This window comes from Macaca fascicularis, chromosome 7 (genome assembly GCF_037993035.2).
Source record: "Macaca fascicularis isolate 582-1 chromosome 7, T2T-MFA8v1.1".
NCBI classification, from domain to species: Eukaryota; Metazoa; Chordata; class Mammalia; order Primates; family Cercopithecidae; genus Macaca; species Macaca fascicularis.
This window is the reverse complement of record NC_088381.1, coordinates 53,668,032-53,682,512: the sequence shown is the minus strand read 5'-3', so window position 1 is coordinate 53,682,512 and position 14,481 is coordinate 53,668,032. Positions and strand designations below refer to the sequence as shown.

Genomic DNA, 14,481 nt, shown 5'->3' with positions numbered 1-14,481 from the left:
ATTCCCTATTACTTACCCTCCTCCCATCTTAAGCATGTGGAATTAGTTTTTATAATCTAAAAATAAGACTTAAGTCATTTGTATATATTTCCTCCTGTTTTTAGTCCTCACGTTTAAACCTTGTAGGTAAACCTTGTTGTGATTACTTTCTCCTCCTTGAAGCTATCTTCACTTTGCTTCTAGGGTACCATACTGTCCTGGTTTTCTTCTTACCCTACTGGTGACTATTTTTTAGTTTCTTTTGCTGGTTTCTTTTCATCTCTCGTGGTTCTAAACTTTGGGGTATCCCAAGTATCAATCCTCAGACTCTAGACTCACTAGAATGAGTTTCTAGTTTTAAATACCATCTCTGTGTTGATGGTTTCCAAATATCTCAAGCCCAGACTCCTCCTCTGAATTTGGGCTTGTGTATTTATTCAGCCATTCAACACATATGTATTGAATAGCTACTGTATGTGAGACTGTTCTAAGCCCTGGGGATATATCTGTGAAACAAAAGAGACAAAAATCCCTATTCTTGGGAAGCTTATTTCACACAACTTCCAATCCAGTGTCTCCACTGTGATGTATAATAGGCATCTCACATTTAACCAGTTCAAAACTGAATTCCTGGTTTTCCTTCTGAGACATGCTCTCTTCACTTTCTTCCCCATTTCTATGAATGGCAACCACAGTCTTCCAGTTACTCAGGCCAAAAAGCATTGAGCCATTTTTTACTCCTCTTTCTCACACCCACATCCAGTTTATCAGGAAATCTGTTGACTTGCCCTTCTGAATATTTTCAGAATCCAACCACTTCCCACATCCATGGTTACCATCCTGATTCATACACCATTATCTCTCACTTGGATGATTAAAGCAATCTCCTAATTGGTCTTCCTGCTTCTACCTTGGCTCTTCTAAAGAGTTTTCAACCCAGTAGATGCAGTGCTCATTGTTCAAATGAAGTCAGAGTACATAACTTCTGTGCTCAAAACCTTACAGTGGTTTCCTATATCACTCAGTAAAAGTTTTTTTTGTTTTTTTTTTTTGTTTTTTTTTTTTTTTTTTCAAGACAGAGTCTCGCTCTGTCGCCCAGGCTGGAGTGCAGTGGCTGGATCTCAGCTCACTGCAAGCTCCGTCTCCTGGGTTTACGCCGTTCTCCTGCCTCAGCCTCCCGAGTAGCCAGGACTACAGGTGCCCGCCACCTCGCCCAGCTAGTTTTTTTGTATTTTTTAGTAGAGACGGGGTTTCACCGTGTTAGCCAGGATGGTCTCTATCTCCTGACGTCATGATCCGCCCGTCTTGGCCTCCCAAAGTGCTGGGATTACAGGCTTGAGCCACCACGCCGGGCCAAAAGTTTTATAAGGGTTTCCAAGACCCTACCTGATCTTCTCTGCTTCCTCTCTGACCTCATTTCCTATTACTCTTCCCGGTACTCAACTCGCTTTAGCCACACTGGCCTTCTTGCTGTTTCTTGAACATGTCATGCACACTTCTGGCTCCAAGCCTTGGGATTTTCTGCTCTTTTACCTGAAACACCCTTCCCCCAGGTGTCCACATGGCTTTCTTCCTCACTTTCTATAGAATTTTGCTTAAATAATGCCTTAGAAATGGCTTCCCCAACCACCCTATGTAAAGTAGCTTCACACACATTCCTACTTCTTCATTTCCTAGCCATGTCCCTTGCTCCTGTATCACACCATACATTACATATTGTATATTTGTTCGTTTATATCTTCCTGCACTAAAATGTAAGCTTTATGAGAAAAAGGTCATAGATTGTACTGCTGAACTCTAGTTCTTAGAACAGGGCTTGCCGCATAGTTGGCCATCAGTGAATATTTGTTGAATGAATGAATCATGATTGACTAGGTTCTCTGGAGTAGGCATAATAAAGTTCCTACAACAGTATCTATATTTGAATCTCCAGAACCTGTGAATATTACCTTGCTTGGCTTAAGGGATCTTGCAGATATGATTAAGTTAAGGATCTTTAGATGGTGAGATTATCCTGGATAATTCAGGGGGGCCCTTATAAATAAAGACGGGAGGCAAGAAAGTCAGCGTTAGAAAGAGATTTGAAGATACTCTGTTGCTGGCTTTGAAGCTGCAATAAGGGGCCATAAGCCAAAGAATTGAGGCATATTCTAGAAGGTGGAAAAGGCAAGGCAATGGATTCTCCCCTGGAGCCTCCAAAAGGAACACAGCTCTTGTGACAACTTGATTTTAGCCTAGTGAGATCTGTTTTGAATTTCTGGCCTTCAGAACTGTAAAATATTTCATTTTTTATTGTTTTGAGCCACTACCTTGTGGTAATTATTCCAGCAGCAATAGGAAACTGATACATCCACCTGCCCCTGTTAGACTGTAACGCCTCTAGAACAGGGGCTTGATCTTCCTTAACCTTGCCCATCGCAGGTGCTCAGAGTTCCTGGAGCACAGGTACTTTGGTTTTTTAGACAGAATACCTGACAGAATATCATGCCTGTTTGTGCTCACCTTAAACCCTGATGAATGACGTTGTCACTGGATACGGTTTGGCTTTCTCAGAATATCCCAGAACATAATATCCAAAAACTGGGATACTGCTGAGAAATAATTTACTTCTCCTTAAACAGTAAAGTTCTCATCCATCATTGGGGGAGACAATGACTTAGTCTCACCCACTCCAACACTCTGCAGATCTTTGAGTGCAGGTCTATGGGTTTAAGGGCTAAAATGGGATGTTCTCACAAAATCCCTCAGGGATTCCAGAACAAAGCCAAAATCCAAGAAGCTAAGAGAACAATCTAGAAGATCACCTGCACTGAAGATCAGAGTGAATGTTACCAAGCTGGAAATCTGGGGACCATGGAAATGAGGGCAAACAAACAGAAGAAAAGGGATTATAGAGTCTGGAACTGTCACAGCTGCTTTTTTAGGCCAACTAAGGCCTGGTATATAAGTGGTTTATGAAGATGGAATGGACAGCACTTTATGCCCACACAAATCATGCTGTTTTTGCCCAGCTGTACTCTCCTTTAAGGTAAAGTAGGGTTTTCAGGCATTGTGCAGTATTAATGAAAAACTAATTTTACTTTTCCCTAATTGAATCTAGCTTTTGATGAACAGCAATGAATGTCTCACTAAGATCTCTAGTCCTGAAGACCTAACAAAAACACCTTAAAATCTGGTAAAATTACAAAGATCTCAGAATGTACTATGCAAAATTTCAGATCTTATTTTTCACATCTTCTATGTATTTGTTAAAGAAAACTTGGTGACCCATGCCTGATATGAATAAGGCCTTTTACTTTTTTCTTATAAACATTTAGGCTTAAAGTGATTATAACTGACAGTTAAGACCAACAGAAGCCAGTGGCCTGCTCATGGACAAATTATCTGTACTTCAAGCTAAATCAAAAGTAAACATTCTCTACGGTCCCTTCAGGTCTACATTAGTCCTGTGGAAGCCAAATGGGACAGTCAAACCCTCCCCTTGCCCCCATATATCCTGTGGACTCTTCAACATGAATGGTCTTTTCCATGAAGCACTATTTTATGCGTTTTGAACCATTTCCACATCTAAGTTCTTAAATGCTTATTTAACAGATTTTCCTCAATTACCATTTTTATTTCATTAGGCTAATATCTGCAAAAGACTGGGCTGTATTGCTTTATAATCTATCAGATTAGTGTTTTCCTAAATAATGGTGCAGGAGAGAATATGTTCTGATAACCTTCACTTTTTTTTTTTTCTTAAGATTTTTTGTATGTATTCTTTGGAAGAGGAAATAGCAGTGAATTCTTGTCACTTAATAAATGCTCAGAAAGACTAAGTATTATAAAATGTTTTAAATGACAAAGCTATATTCCTGAATATCTGTATTAGAATATACTGATAATCAGTTTAAAAGCAACACAAGAGTAAAGGGGAAGTCACCATTCTGAATCACAGAGCAGTAAAACTGTTGTCACCAGCAATGATGTCACTCATCCTCAAGGTTCTGAAAGCCTATTAGAAATCAGCTTTAGGGAGAAATATCTTCTGACTTGTCACTGGTTCTAAAAGGCAATCAGTGTTAAACAAACACAGGCCCCTTTTTGGAACCTATATAATAAACTCAGACACATTAATCTCTACTCACGTCTCTAGTCAGGGTCTGACCCCTAACTCTTTTGGCTTTAATGGAAGGAAGTAAGGGTCAGCTGACATTAGCTAACAGAAGTTTGTGTAACAGTTCAGATATACATATAAGCAAATAAATATCATTTCTTAAACTTTTTATTGAGTGCTGTGAGACAAAAATATCTCCCCTCGACAATACAAGATTGCGTTATAGTCTCTGTATATCTTAACAGTATTTACTTAATCACAAAATTTGACTTAAAAGAAGGCATCGAGAGGAAAGAGGAGGTCAGCCTCTGTTTGACCTGGATGTTTTGGTCCATGGATAAAGCACTGACCCTAAACAGTCAAAAGCCCTGGGTGATATTCCTGCTTTTGCCACTAAAAATTTGTATGACCTAAAACACTTCACCTTATTTCTCTAGGTCTCACTTGCCTCATGTGTACAATGAGAGGACGAATAACTTCTCTACCAACTATGAAAACCCAGTAAGAATGAGATAAGGTGACACATATGAATGTACTTGGCAGATCCTGCCATATAAATGAGATGACAGTATTTCATAAGAGAGCTTCTTTCTTGAGTAGAGAACAATGTATACGAAGATGTCATGCCACTTGGCTGTATTCTTAGAAATATTAGAAATAGTGCACATTCAAGAAATAAATGTGTACCGTGGTTACGAATACAACTGCTTTGATGCAACTAGTAAAATGAATAAAATGATCCCTTTGGAAAAACTAAGTTATGAATTGAGAAAACTAAACAAGATACTAGAAATTTACCAGTCAGCACCTCTCAATTCTTGTTTAATTAGTGACACCTCTTGAGTGCTTCTGGGAAAGATGATGAAGTAAGCATAGTTCTTCAAGGACTACCTCCCATCCAGCTGAAAGGAATGACAAATGACAACCTATATATATGTGTATATATGTATATGTGTGTGTATACATGTATATATACACACACATACACACACACCCCTGTACATACACTAACCCAGATTTTTAACACTAACTCATAGTGTTAAAAAGTAGGGAAAGGTAGTATGCCATGCCAGAAACATAAAAGCACTCCTGCTTAGTGTTGTGTAGATCGTGCCACATTAAAGGAAGACATTGAGTAGAAACTTGTAACTTGCCTTCCTGAGAAAAATCAGTGTCATGAAGAAAGAGCACTAAGAGACCTGCGGTTTTGTGCAGTGGTTACAAGTGGCTATAGCAACTCCAGACCTTACATCTCAGATTCAAACCCAGTAGAGGAAAAAGTGATGACTTCTTCCCAAGCGTCTCAGCAAAAGTATCTCCCTCTATCCCATTAGCTCTGATTGTGGCATGTGCCATCCCTGAGTAATGCTCAACAGCCAAAGAAATGTGTGGCTTAACCGTAGGCCTGGATACCCTTGAGCCAGAGTAAATAGGGAGGGAAATTTATGTGAAGCATATTGGCTATGAGTTAAGGAGAGGTGATTCCTTAGAAATCTTTGTACAGTTTTTGTTTAAAAGGGTGAATGCTTGGCAGCCATGTTTACTATAACTGCCTGCTCTTAGTCACTAGATGCTTCACATATACCTTAGTTCAGAATTGCTTGACTAGCTCAGTTGGTAGAGCGTGGGACTCTTAATCCCAGAGTCAGTGGGTTCAACCCTCACATTGAGTGGTTTTACTTTTTTTTTTAACAAGAAGGGAAATTTTAAAAAATAAATAAAAGTAAAAGCAAAATAAAAAATACCTTAGTTCGGCCAGGTGCAGTGGCTCACCCCTGTAATCCCAGCACTTTGGGAGGCCTAGGTGGGCGGATCACGGGGTCAGGAGATCGAGACCATCCTGGCTAACACGGTGAAACCCCGTCTTTACTAAAAATGCAAAAATTAGCTGGGCGTGGTGGCGGGCGCCTGTAGTCCCAGCTGCTTGGGAGGCTGAGACAGGAGGATGGCGTGAACCTGGGAGGCAGAGCTTGTAGTGAGCCGAGATCACGCCACTGCACTCTAGCCTGGGCGACAGAGCGAGACTCCATCTCAACAACAAAAAATAATAATAAAAAAAACCTTAGTTCAAGGATGAGATAGATTTAGCATACCCCTGCTGCTTTACTATTGATTTTAGGAATTCATTTGCCACTGCCATTGTCTCTTCTTGCTCTTCTGTAACATTACCTGCCACGGTAGCTAAGCTGACTTCATCTGATTTGTGTAGACCTAATCCAGTACTTGCTTGTTCTTGGAGCTTTGGCTTCTACAACCTGTCCCGCCTGTACTCCTCAATGTTGGAAAAGGGGCTTCAGAAGCAGCTGAAGAATCTCCCTATCACAGTATACCAACACATTACTGGGTTTTTGAGGCCTCATGCTTTCCTAATAGCTGCCTCCCCTAAGAGTGCCTTTATCCAGAAAGGAAGCTAGGAGTGTGTTTTTGGCCTCTGAGTCCCAAAAGCTTTCACAGACTGTCCACTTTGCCCAGACCCAGGATACTAAACAACGTGAGGCTACAAAGTATGGGAAGGGTGGTTGGCAGCCTCAGCACTGGCTGCAGAGTGCTCAGTTGACACTGCTGCAGCAGGCTGGTCTTCCAGAAGAAAAAGAAAGCCACAGTGCGGTTGGTGGGGAGGGATTTATTCCTTGAAGTTCTTTGTTACCATATTGCACAACTCAGATGGTTTGTTTTTAATGGTCTGATTGTCTTGTTTCATTTAACCTATACAAATTGCTAACATCCTTTAAGTAGTTTTTCTCAAAGAATTGAATGTTTCTTTGTCAGGTCATACAGCATATTTGACAATAATCGCCAGGATCCCACAGGGCTGACAGCTGCTCTTCAGGCAACCGACCTGGCTGGAGTTCTTCATATGCTCTACTGTGTCCTCTTCCATGGCACCATCTTGGACCCTAGCACTGCCAGTCCCAAGGAGAATTACACCCAAAATACCACCCAAGTAGCCATTCAGAGTTTACGTTTCTTCAACAGCTTTGCAGCTCTTCATCTGCCTGCTTTTCAGGTACCAAGTATTGGTTTATATCAATGTTAACCAATCGAGAGTTAATATTTTCGTGTAGATAGGATGTCAGGTTCTTCTCCTGAATTGGGGTATAAGGAATAAACTACAATAAATGGAATTATAATATATATTATAATTTATTAAGCTACTATTTTCTGGGAACTGTATTAGATGCTCTATAACATCTAGCATTCTCATTTATTCTCATAGCTACCATGCAAAGTATTGTTATACCCATTTTACAGATAGAGAAGCTGACAGTTAAGAAATTTGCCCACGGTTACATGTTTATGAACCAGGACAAGTAACCGTGACTCTCCTACTCCAAAGCCTATGTTCATCCTTTGCCATGCTGCTATTTATAAACCTTTTGTCTGGAATTCTTTAGATCAGGACATTATCATCTCATCAACTTTTAAATATTAAGGAAAGTAATGGTTTCTTATGTAAATAGAACCAAAATTAGAGAAATTATTTGACTGATATGACTTTCTATGGATGGTTTAGCTGATTCTGTGTCCAATGTAAAGTATATAACTAGCTTTTTAGATAAATTCTTTGATTGATATGACTTTCTATGGATGGTTTAGCTGATTTTGTGTTCAGGGTAAAGTGTGTAACTAGCTTTACAGGGATTTGCATCTTTAGCTATTAAGTTTTTATAGCTAAAGAAAGAAGAATTGCTTTATGCTATAACACCAGACTGTCAGCCTGGAAACAGATTTTTTTTTTCATGTAGGAAATTTAATTTTCAAAAACACTGAACCTTTGGAACAGAGCAAGCCCCAAGGAATAGACTTTCTCTTTCAGTTTATTAACTGTCAAGTGATTTCATTAAAAAAGGAACAAACTTGGCAGATGATGAACCCATAATTTAGATGAATTGCTTTGCTCAGAGGGAAAAAGGTTATAGAGATACAAATGTATGAAAATAGTGGACTTTGCCATTCTGAGATGAAAGGAACACTTCTATATTGTAGCTGATGACAAATGTACAGTTCTTTAATTGATGTCTTCCTGTCATTTTGTTCAAAAAAGGAAATTTGTGACTAAGTTGTATCATTGGATCTAGTATCTTTCAACTTTGTAGAATTAGTTTATCTGTCATGAGAACAGAAATCCCTTCCTTTGGGTTAATGCTTTTCTGTCTCCAGAGCAGTTGAACTAGCCTTAGGTGGTAACTGACTGCACAATACGTAGAGTTCTGGGAGGTTACAGTCACATATAAATGAGAGATATCTGCTTCAAAAAAATGTCAGTGGTTCTCGCCTCAGGGTTGAACATAACATCTGTGTTTTTTGAAGACCTAAGCCCACTGTATTCTGTCTGGAAACAGTTTGGAAATCAGGGAACCTTAACTTTACATGCTCAGGATATGGAGTCTACCAGTCTACCCATCAGCTGTGTCGAAAGGGAGTGATTTCTTTTGTTAATAGATTATGGAATAGCAAATATCTAAAAACTGTCTCTTAGCTTCCTGTTTCACGGGTCTTCTTCACCAACATTTATACTGCTACAGGGGACTCCACATCATAAACAAGCATCTAGGATAAGTCAGCTGTTCAGTCAGTCATTCTGTCAGGGAGCCCCAGGTCCCTGCTCCCTGCCCCTCTCCTCCTGTGAACTTGTGGCCTGTGCAGGCTCACTCACAAAGGAGCACCACTGAACTTCAACCAGACCTGCTCCCTAGTGGCCTTTAAGCCTAAAGGGCTTAATAATGGGCAATAATGTCAAGTGATTTCATTAAAAAAGGAAAAGAAAAATCAAAAGCCTATTTCTGGAATCTTTGGTGCCCAACTAAAATAAAAAAACATTTCTCCTTTCCAGATCCTTGCTATATCCGACTTGAAACTTATCCCCACTTGAGCCACTTTTGCCAAAAACAGCAGGAATAAAACGAGAGTGGCTCAAGAGGGTTCAACTGTTCTCCAAATCAGTGTCTCTAGGGATAAAAAGAAATGAAATAACAAAATAAATAAAAAATAAATAAAAAACAATTATTCTAAAAATCAAATGCCCTGGCTGTCATTTGGAATGCCCTTTCTTGACTGGTTCTCACAATTCTCCAGTACCTTTTCTTCCTTCTTTTCATGCAACTCTATATTTCCTTCTCAGTTCTTTCCTTCCTGTTTTTTCTTCTTTTTTGTCTCTCTCCTGTCTCTCCTCTCTTATTTTATCAGTCTCGCCATTACTCTTTCTCATTCTCTTCCTAGCTATAGTTTCCAGGTAGCCTTTACCCTTCATGTTTCTTTCTGACTCCTCATCAGCATGTGAGGGGACCTAAATGCCCAGAATTTCTAGCATTGGGGCCTGTAATATATACCAATGACTATGTGTTTTTTCTTAATTACTTTTATGCATTTAAAAACAAACAGATGAACTTAGTAGGGGAAACATTTATTTCTGATCACAGATTCTAGGAGTTCAGAATTCAGATGGGGCTTATCACAGTGGAAATTACTTGTCTCTGCTCCATGATGTCACGGCTATAGCTAAGAGCTAAAATCATCTGGAGGCTCTTTACTCTTATGTTTGATGCCTGGGATGACTCAAAGACAAGATTCACCTAGGACTGGTGGCCAGAGCATCTACCTACTGCTTCTCCATGTGACTTGGACTTTTTAAAACACTATGCTGTCTCGATTCTGAGTGGGAGTGTCCTAAGAGGAAGCTTCCAGAAAGCAAGTGTTCCAAGAGAAACCAACAAAAGCTACAGGACTTTTTATGACTTAGCCTCAGAAGTCATACACTTATTTATCAACCATACTTTATTGGTTGAATCAGTCATAAGCCTTCCATATTCAAGGGAAGGGAAACATAGGCTTCACCAGCTTTGTAAAGCAACACATCTGTCTACATAGACACCATTGATGTAGATGGACGTGATCAAGACTGTAAGCTTAAGTAAATTAAATACATAGTATTTGTACTGTATAGCAATGGATGAGTTTTCCAGAAAAGTACTATTTTTGTGATCGTTATGGTCAGAGAAACGCATGTTCTGGTTCATCAAAACAACTTACATGTCAAAAGTGAGGTTTTAGGAACTATGTATGTAAAGGACAGGAAAACAGATTTTAAGTGGGAAGAAGGAAGGTGTACATCTCAGCATGATCTGACCTCAGAAAAATCTGAGAGATAATTTATGAATTGCCTGGGAGGCTCACAGGAACTGAAGAAAAAAACTGAAGTGAGATAAATTGTCTGACCTGCTGAAGAGTTAGACGAGATGATATAAGACATGTTGATGATTTGGGTTTGAATGCATCACAAGAATACAGAGCTGTTACAGGGAGACATCCTCATTAGACCCCTGGATCTGGAGTCAGAATGACCTGACTTTGAGCCATCACATTACCTCTTCAAATTGTATGACATTAGACAAGTTATTTGAACACTTAAGACTCCATTTCCTCATCTGTAAAATAGAGATTAAGAACACCTACCTCACAAGACTATTTGAGGATTAAATATGATTGCATAAAAGTGCTATGCTCACTAGCAGATAGTAGGCCCTCAGAAAATGTGAACTGACTCAGTTTCTGAGAAGAAGAATTTACCTAAACTATCTTGCAGATGCTGAGTCAGAAGGTTGGAAACTGAATGCAGCATTCCCAGTGCTCCTTCACCCTCTTCAAAGCCACAAACCTGTGTGCTTATTTTGTGTGAGAACCCATCATGTAATAGTACAAAAGGTTATCCATTAGAGTATTTTCCTAGCTGGTTCCATTTCATTGTATACTAATAAGGCTGTCAAAATATTTTTCTCTCTTCAGCAAAGAGTCTGATTTCACTCTGAATTCATATTGGCATGGGTGGCCTTGAGACTGGGGATATTGTATATTGCATTCAGTTTGACAGTTTTTACAATTGAAGGTGGTCTCAGGAAACAAATCAATGTACTGACTTGGCAATTAATTCTGGCTAAAAAGGAAATATAGTTTCCTTGAAAAATTGGTTTAATTTTTACATTCAAACTTATATGCCCCTTGACCTGCTCTTATCAGTGAAGGTTAAACAGAGGGCACTGGGTCACAGCATGCTGGACGTGACTAATTAAATAAAGGCTGAGCTGAGAAAGTGTCACTACTTGATTTAAAGGAGCAAAGCCCTTCTGAAGTCTCTTTGGGGCTTGAAGAACATTTTTTTTGTTTGTTTTGGGGCTGTGAAACAGACAAAAGGCACTCTTAAAATTTAGCAATAATTTTGTTTCAAGAATGCTCACTAAAATGGCTCTGTTTCACCCAGTTAGGTAAAGTGAATTCATTGAAACGTCCAAGCTGCAACGCATCCAACCTGGTTCAAGCCCACTCAGACCTCAAATCAAAAGATGAGTTTAAAACGCTGCCTTTTCCCACAGGCCAGCAGTGGTGCTTCATTCCAGTGTGGGCTGCGAGTGTATTCTGTGGGCTTCGCCTCTCCCCTTTGCCCTCCTGTCGCTCTGTCTGTTTGACATGTTTATTAAATAGAGCTGCACAGACTCAGGCTCTCTTCTTGAGTCGCCCACCGCCGACAGCCCTTTGCCTGTCTGGAGAAAGGATCCCAGAAGTCCCATAGCTGAGGGGTTTCATGGTTTTAAGGAGAATTTTTTGTATTTTTTTTTTACATTCTTTTGGGAGCCTTTGGTTTATAGAGCTACTTATTTGAATAATAACTAGTTGTTATTTATAATTTTTGTTTAAACATAAATAATTAGAAATATATGTTTAACTCTGTGTACAAGAAACTATTTTCTCCTTCAGAAAAAAAATTGTTGGAATTTAGCTAAGTGGTAGATTTACAGGTGAATTTTAGGTTTTTTATGCTTTTCCAGATTTTCTACAGTAAGAATATTTGTATATGAGAAAAATTAAGTTATTAAAAATAGAATAAATAACTGTGCTTTAGGTAGATAATGTCTTGATCCACGTGGTATAGGCGTTTGGTCTGCTACTGTCCCTTTTCAGGTAAACATTGTATTTATTATTGTCATTTATTAGAAAAAGAACCCCTAAACTGAAGTGTTAAGTATAGTACTGTAGAAATGTCATGTTTTTCCAGCACCGTGGCAGAAAATGCACAGGGCCAGTCTTGCTTTGTGATTTGCAGCCCTGGCTCTCCCTGGGCTGAGGGCTTCTAACTGCTCCTTGTCTTTGTCAGTCTATTGTAGGGGCAGAGGGCTTGTCCCTTGCATTCCGGCACATGGCCAGCTCCCTGCTGGGCCACTGCAGCCAAGTCTCCTGTGAAAGCCTCCTTCATGAGGTCATCGTCTGTGTGGGCTACTTCACTGTTAACCACCCAGATAACCAGGTAAGAGGCCCTGGAAAGTTCCTTAGAACATTCCCCCAGTGCTGAGAGTGTGACGTATTAGAATGAGAAAAGGCAGGCTAATGGGCTGGAACCCAAATGTCCTCTGTAAAGCCCTTTAACCAGACGCCAGGAATATGCCTCTAACTCCTTCTCTTCAAATAGATTTTTTTTTCTTTTGGAGACAGAGGCTCGCTCTGTCACCCAGGCTGGAATGCAGTGGTGCAATCTCAGCTCACTGCAACCTCCACCTCCCAGGTTCAAGCAATTCTAATGCCTCAGCCTCCCAAGTAGCTGGGATTACAGGCACCCACCACCACACCTGGCTAATTTTTTGTATTTTTAGTAAAGATGGGGTTTCACCATGTTGGTCAGGCAGGTCTTGAACTCCTGACCTCAGGTGATCCGCCTGCCTTGGCCTCCCAAAGTGCTGAGATTACAGGCATGAGCCACTACACCTGGCCCTCTTCAAATAGATTCGATAAGAACTAGATTAGCATTAGGGCCTCCTCTTAGAGCTATAAAATAAAATATTTGTAATAAAATATTCTTAAGCCACAGAGAAGCATGTACTCTCTTACCATGTAGATTCTTTACTATGTACTTCCTTACCACGTGGAGTCTGCTGCTCTAGCTATCAGGGTTTTTGTTTTGATAAGGTAGCTTACATCTTCCAAGTTGGGTCACTTTTCATATAGTATTAGAGTCTGGTGTTCTATGAAACTGTTCTTGACTCCTGGCTTCTGCCTAGGTGCTTAGAATCTTCCTTTGGTGTTGGTGGGAGGCTGAGAAGGTAGGACTCTCCCGTGGGTCACTCATAGTAGTTTTGCTTTAAACTACTTTAATTATTTGGTTTCTGAGCAATATTTCATAGATTATTTTTTTAAAAAAAAAAAAAAAGATTTCATTTGTAAATAGGTTTCTGCTTTTTTTTTTTTTTTTTTTTTTTTTTTTCTGAGACGAAGTCTGGCTCTGTCGCCCAAGCTGGAGTGCAGTGGCGCGATCCTGGCTCACTGCAAGCTCCGCCTCCTGGGTTCACGCCATTCTCCTGCCCCAGCCTCCCGAGTAGCTGGGACTACAGGAGCCCGCCACCGCGCCCGGCTCATTTTTTTCTTTTGTATTTTTAGTAGAGACGGGGTTTCACTGTGGTCTCAATCTCCTGACCTTGTGATCCGCCCGCCTCGGCCTCCCAAAGTGCTGGGATTACAGGCGTGAGCCACCGCGCCCGGCCTTTTTTTTTTTTAGACAAGTTCTTGCTCTGTCATTCAGGCTGGAGTGCAGTGGCATGATCATGGCTCACTGCAGCCTTGACCCCCTGGGCTCAAGCGATCCTCCCACCTCAGCCTCCTGAGTAGCTGGGTCCACATGCGGGTACCATCACACCCAGCTAATTTTTGTAGAGACAGGGCTTTGCCATGTTGCCTAGGCTAGTCTTGAACTCCTGGGCTCAAGCAGTCCTCCCACCTTGGCCTCCCAAAGTGCTGGGATTACAGGTGTGAGCCACCACACCTGGCCTGCTTTCTGCTTTTTTAAGATGTTGGAAAATCTGTTATAGATTTTTTACTAATAATAAAGTACCTTATTTCTCTTTATTTTTGAAGCCGGGATTATGGCATAACTAGCATATCAAATAGTAATTCCTGACAACCTCATTTATCTAAAGCCCCCTACTTGGCCGGGCGCAGTGGCTCACACCTATAATCCCTGCACTTTTGGAGGCCAAGGCAGGCAGATCACCTGAGGTCGAGAGTTTGAGACCAGCCGCATACTCACCAACATGGAGAAACCCCGTCTCTACTAAAAATACAAAATTAACTGGGCATAGTGACGCATGCCTATAATCCCAGCTACTCGGAGGCTGAGGCAGGAGGAGGCAGAAGTTGCGATGAGCTAGATTGCACCATTGTACTCCAGCCTGGGCAACAAGAGCAAAACTCCGTCTTAAAAAAAAAAAAAAGAAAAAGCTCCCTACTCAGCCAACCTTAATTGTATAGATTGCAGCTAAGAAAGAAAAGCCTCTGAACAACCCCTTAACTCTTACTCTAAACTTTCGTTTTTTTTTTTTTTTTTTTTTTTTTGAGACAGAGCCTTACTCTGTCGCCCAGGCTAG

General features: G+C 40.5%; 1 protein-coding gene across 23 annotated transcripts in view; it reads left to right on the top strand.

The window, feature by feature from the left end:
- The window catches only part of SCAPER (S-phase cyclin A associated protein in the ER), a 557,109-nt gene that overhangs the window by 515,750 nt on the left and 26,878 nt on the right, over window positions 1–14,481 (top strand). For 22 of the 23 annotated variants that reach the window (XM_005560160.5, XM_065548231.2, XM_073996464.1 and 19 more), the window contains 2 exons: window positions 6,848–7,085; window positions 12,225–12,374. In XM_005560160.5, the coding sequence (XP_005560217.3) occupies window positions 6,848–7,085; window positions 12,225–12,374 (388 nt within the window). The remainder of the gene's footprint in view (window positions 1–6,847; window positions 7,086–12,224; window positions 12,375–14,481) is intronic. The other variant, XM_045395845.3, reaches the window with a different exon arrangement.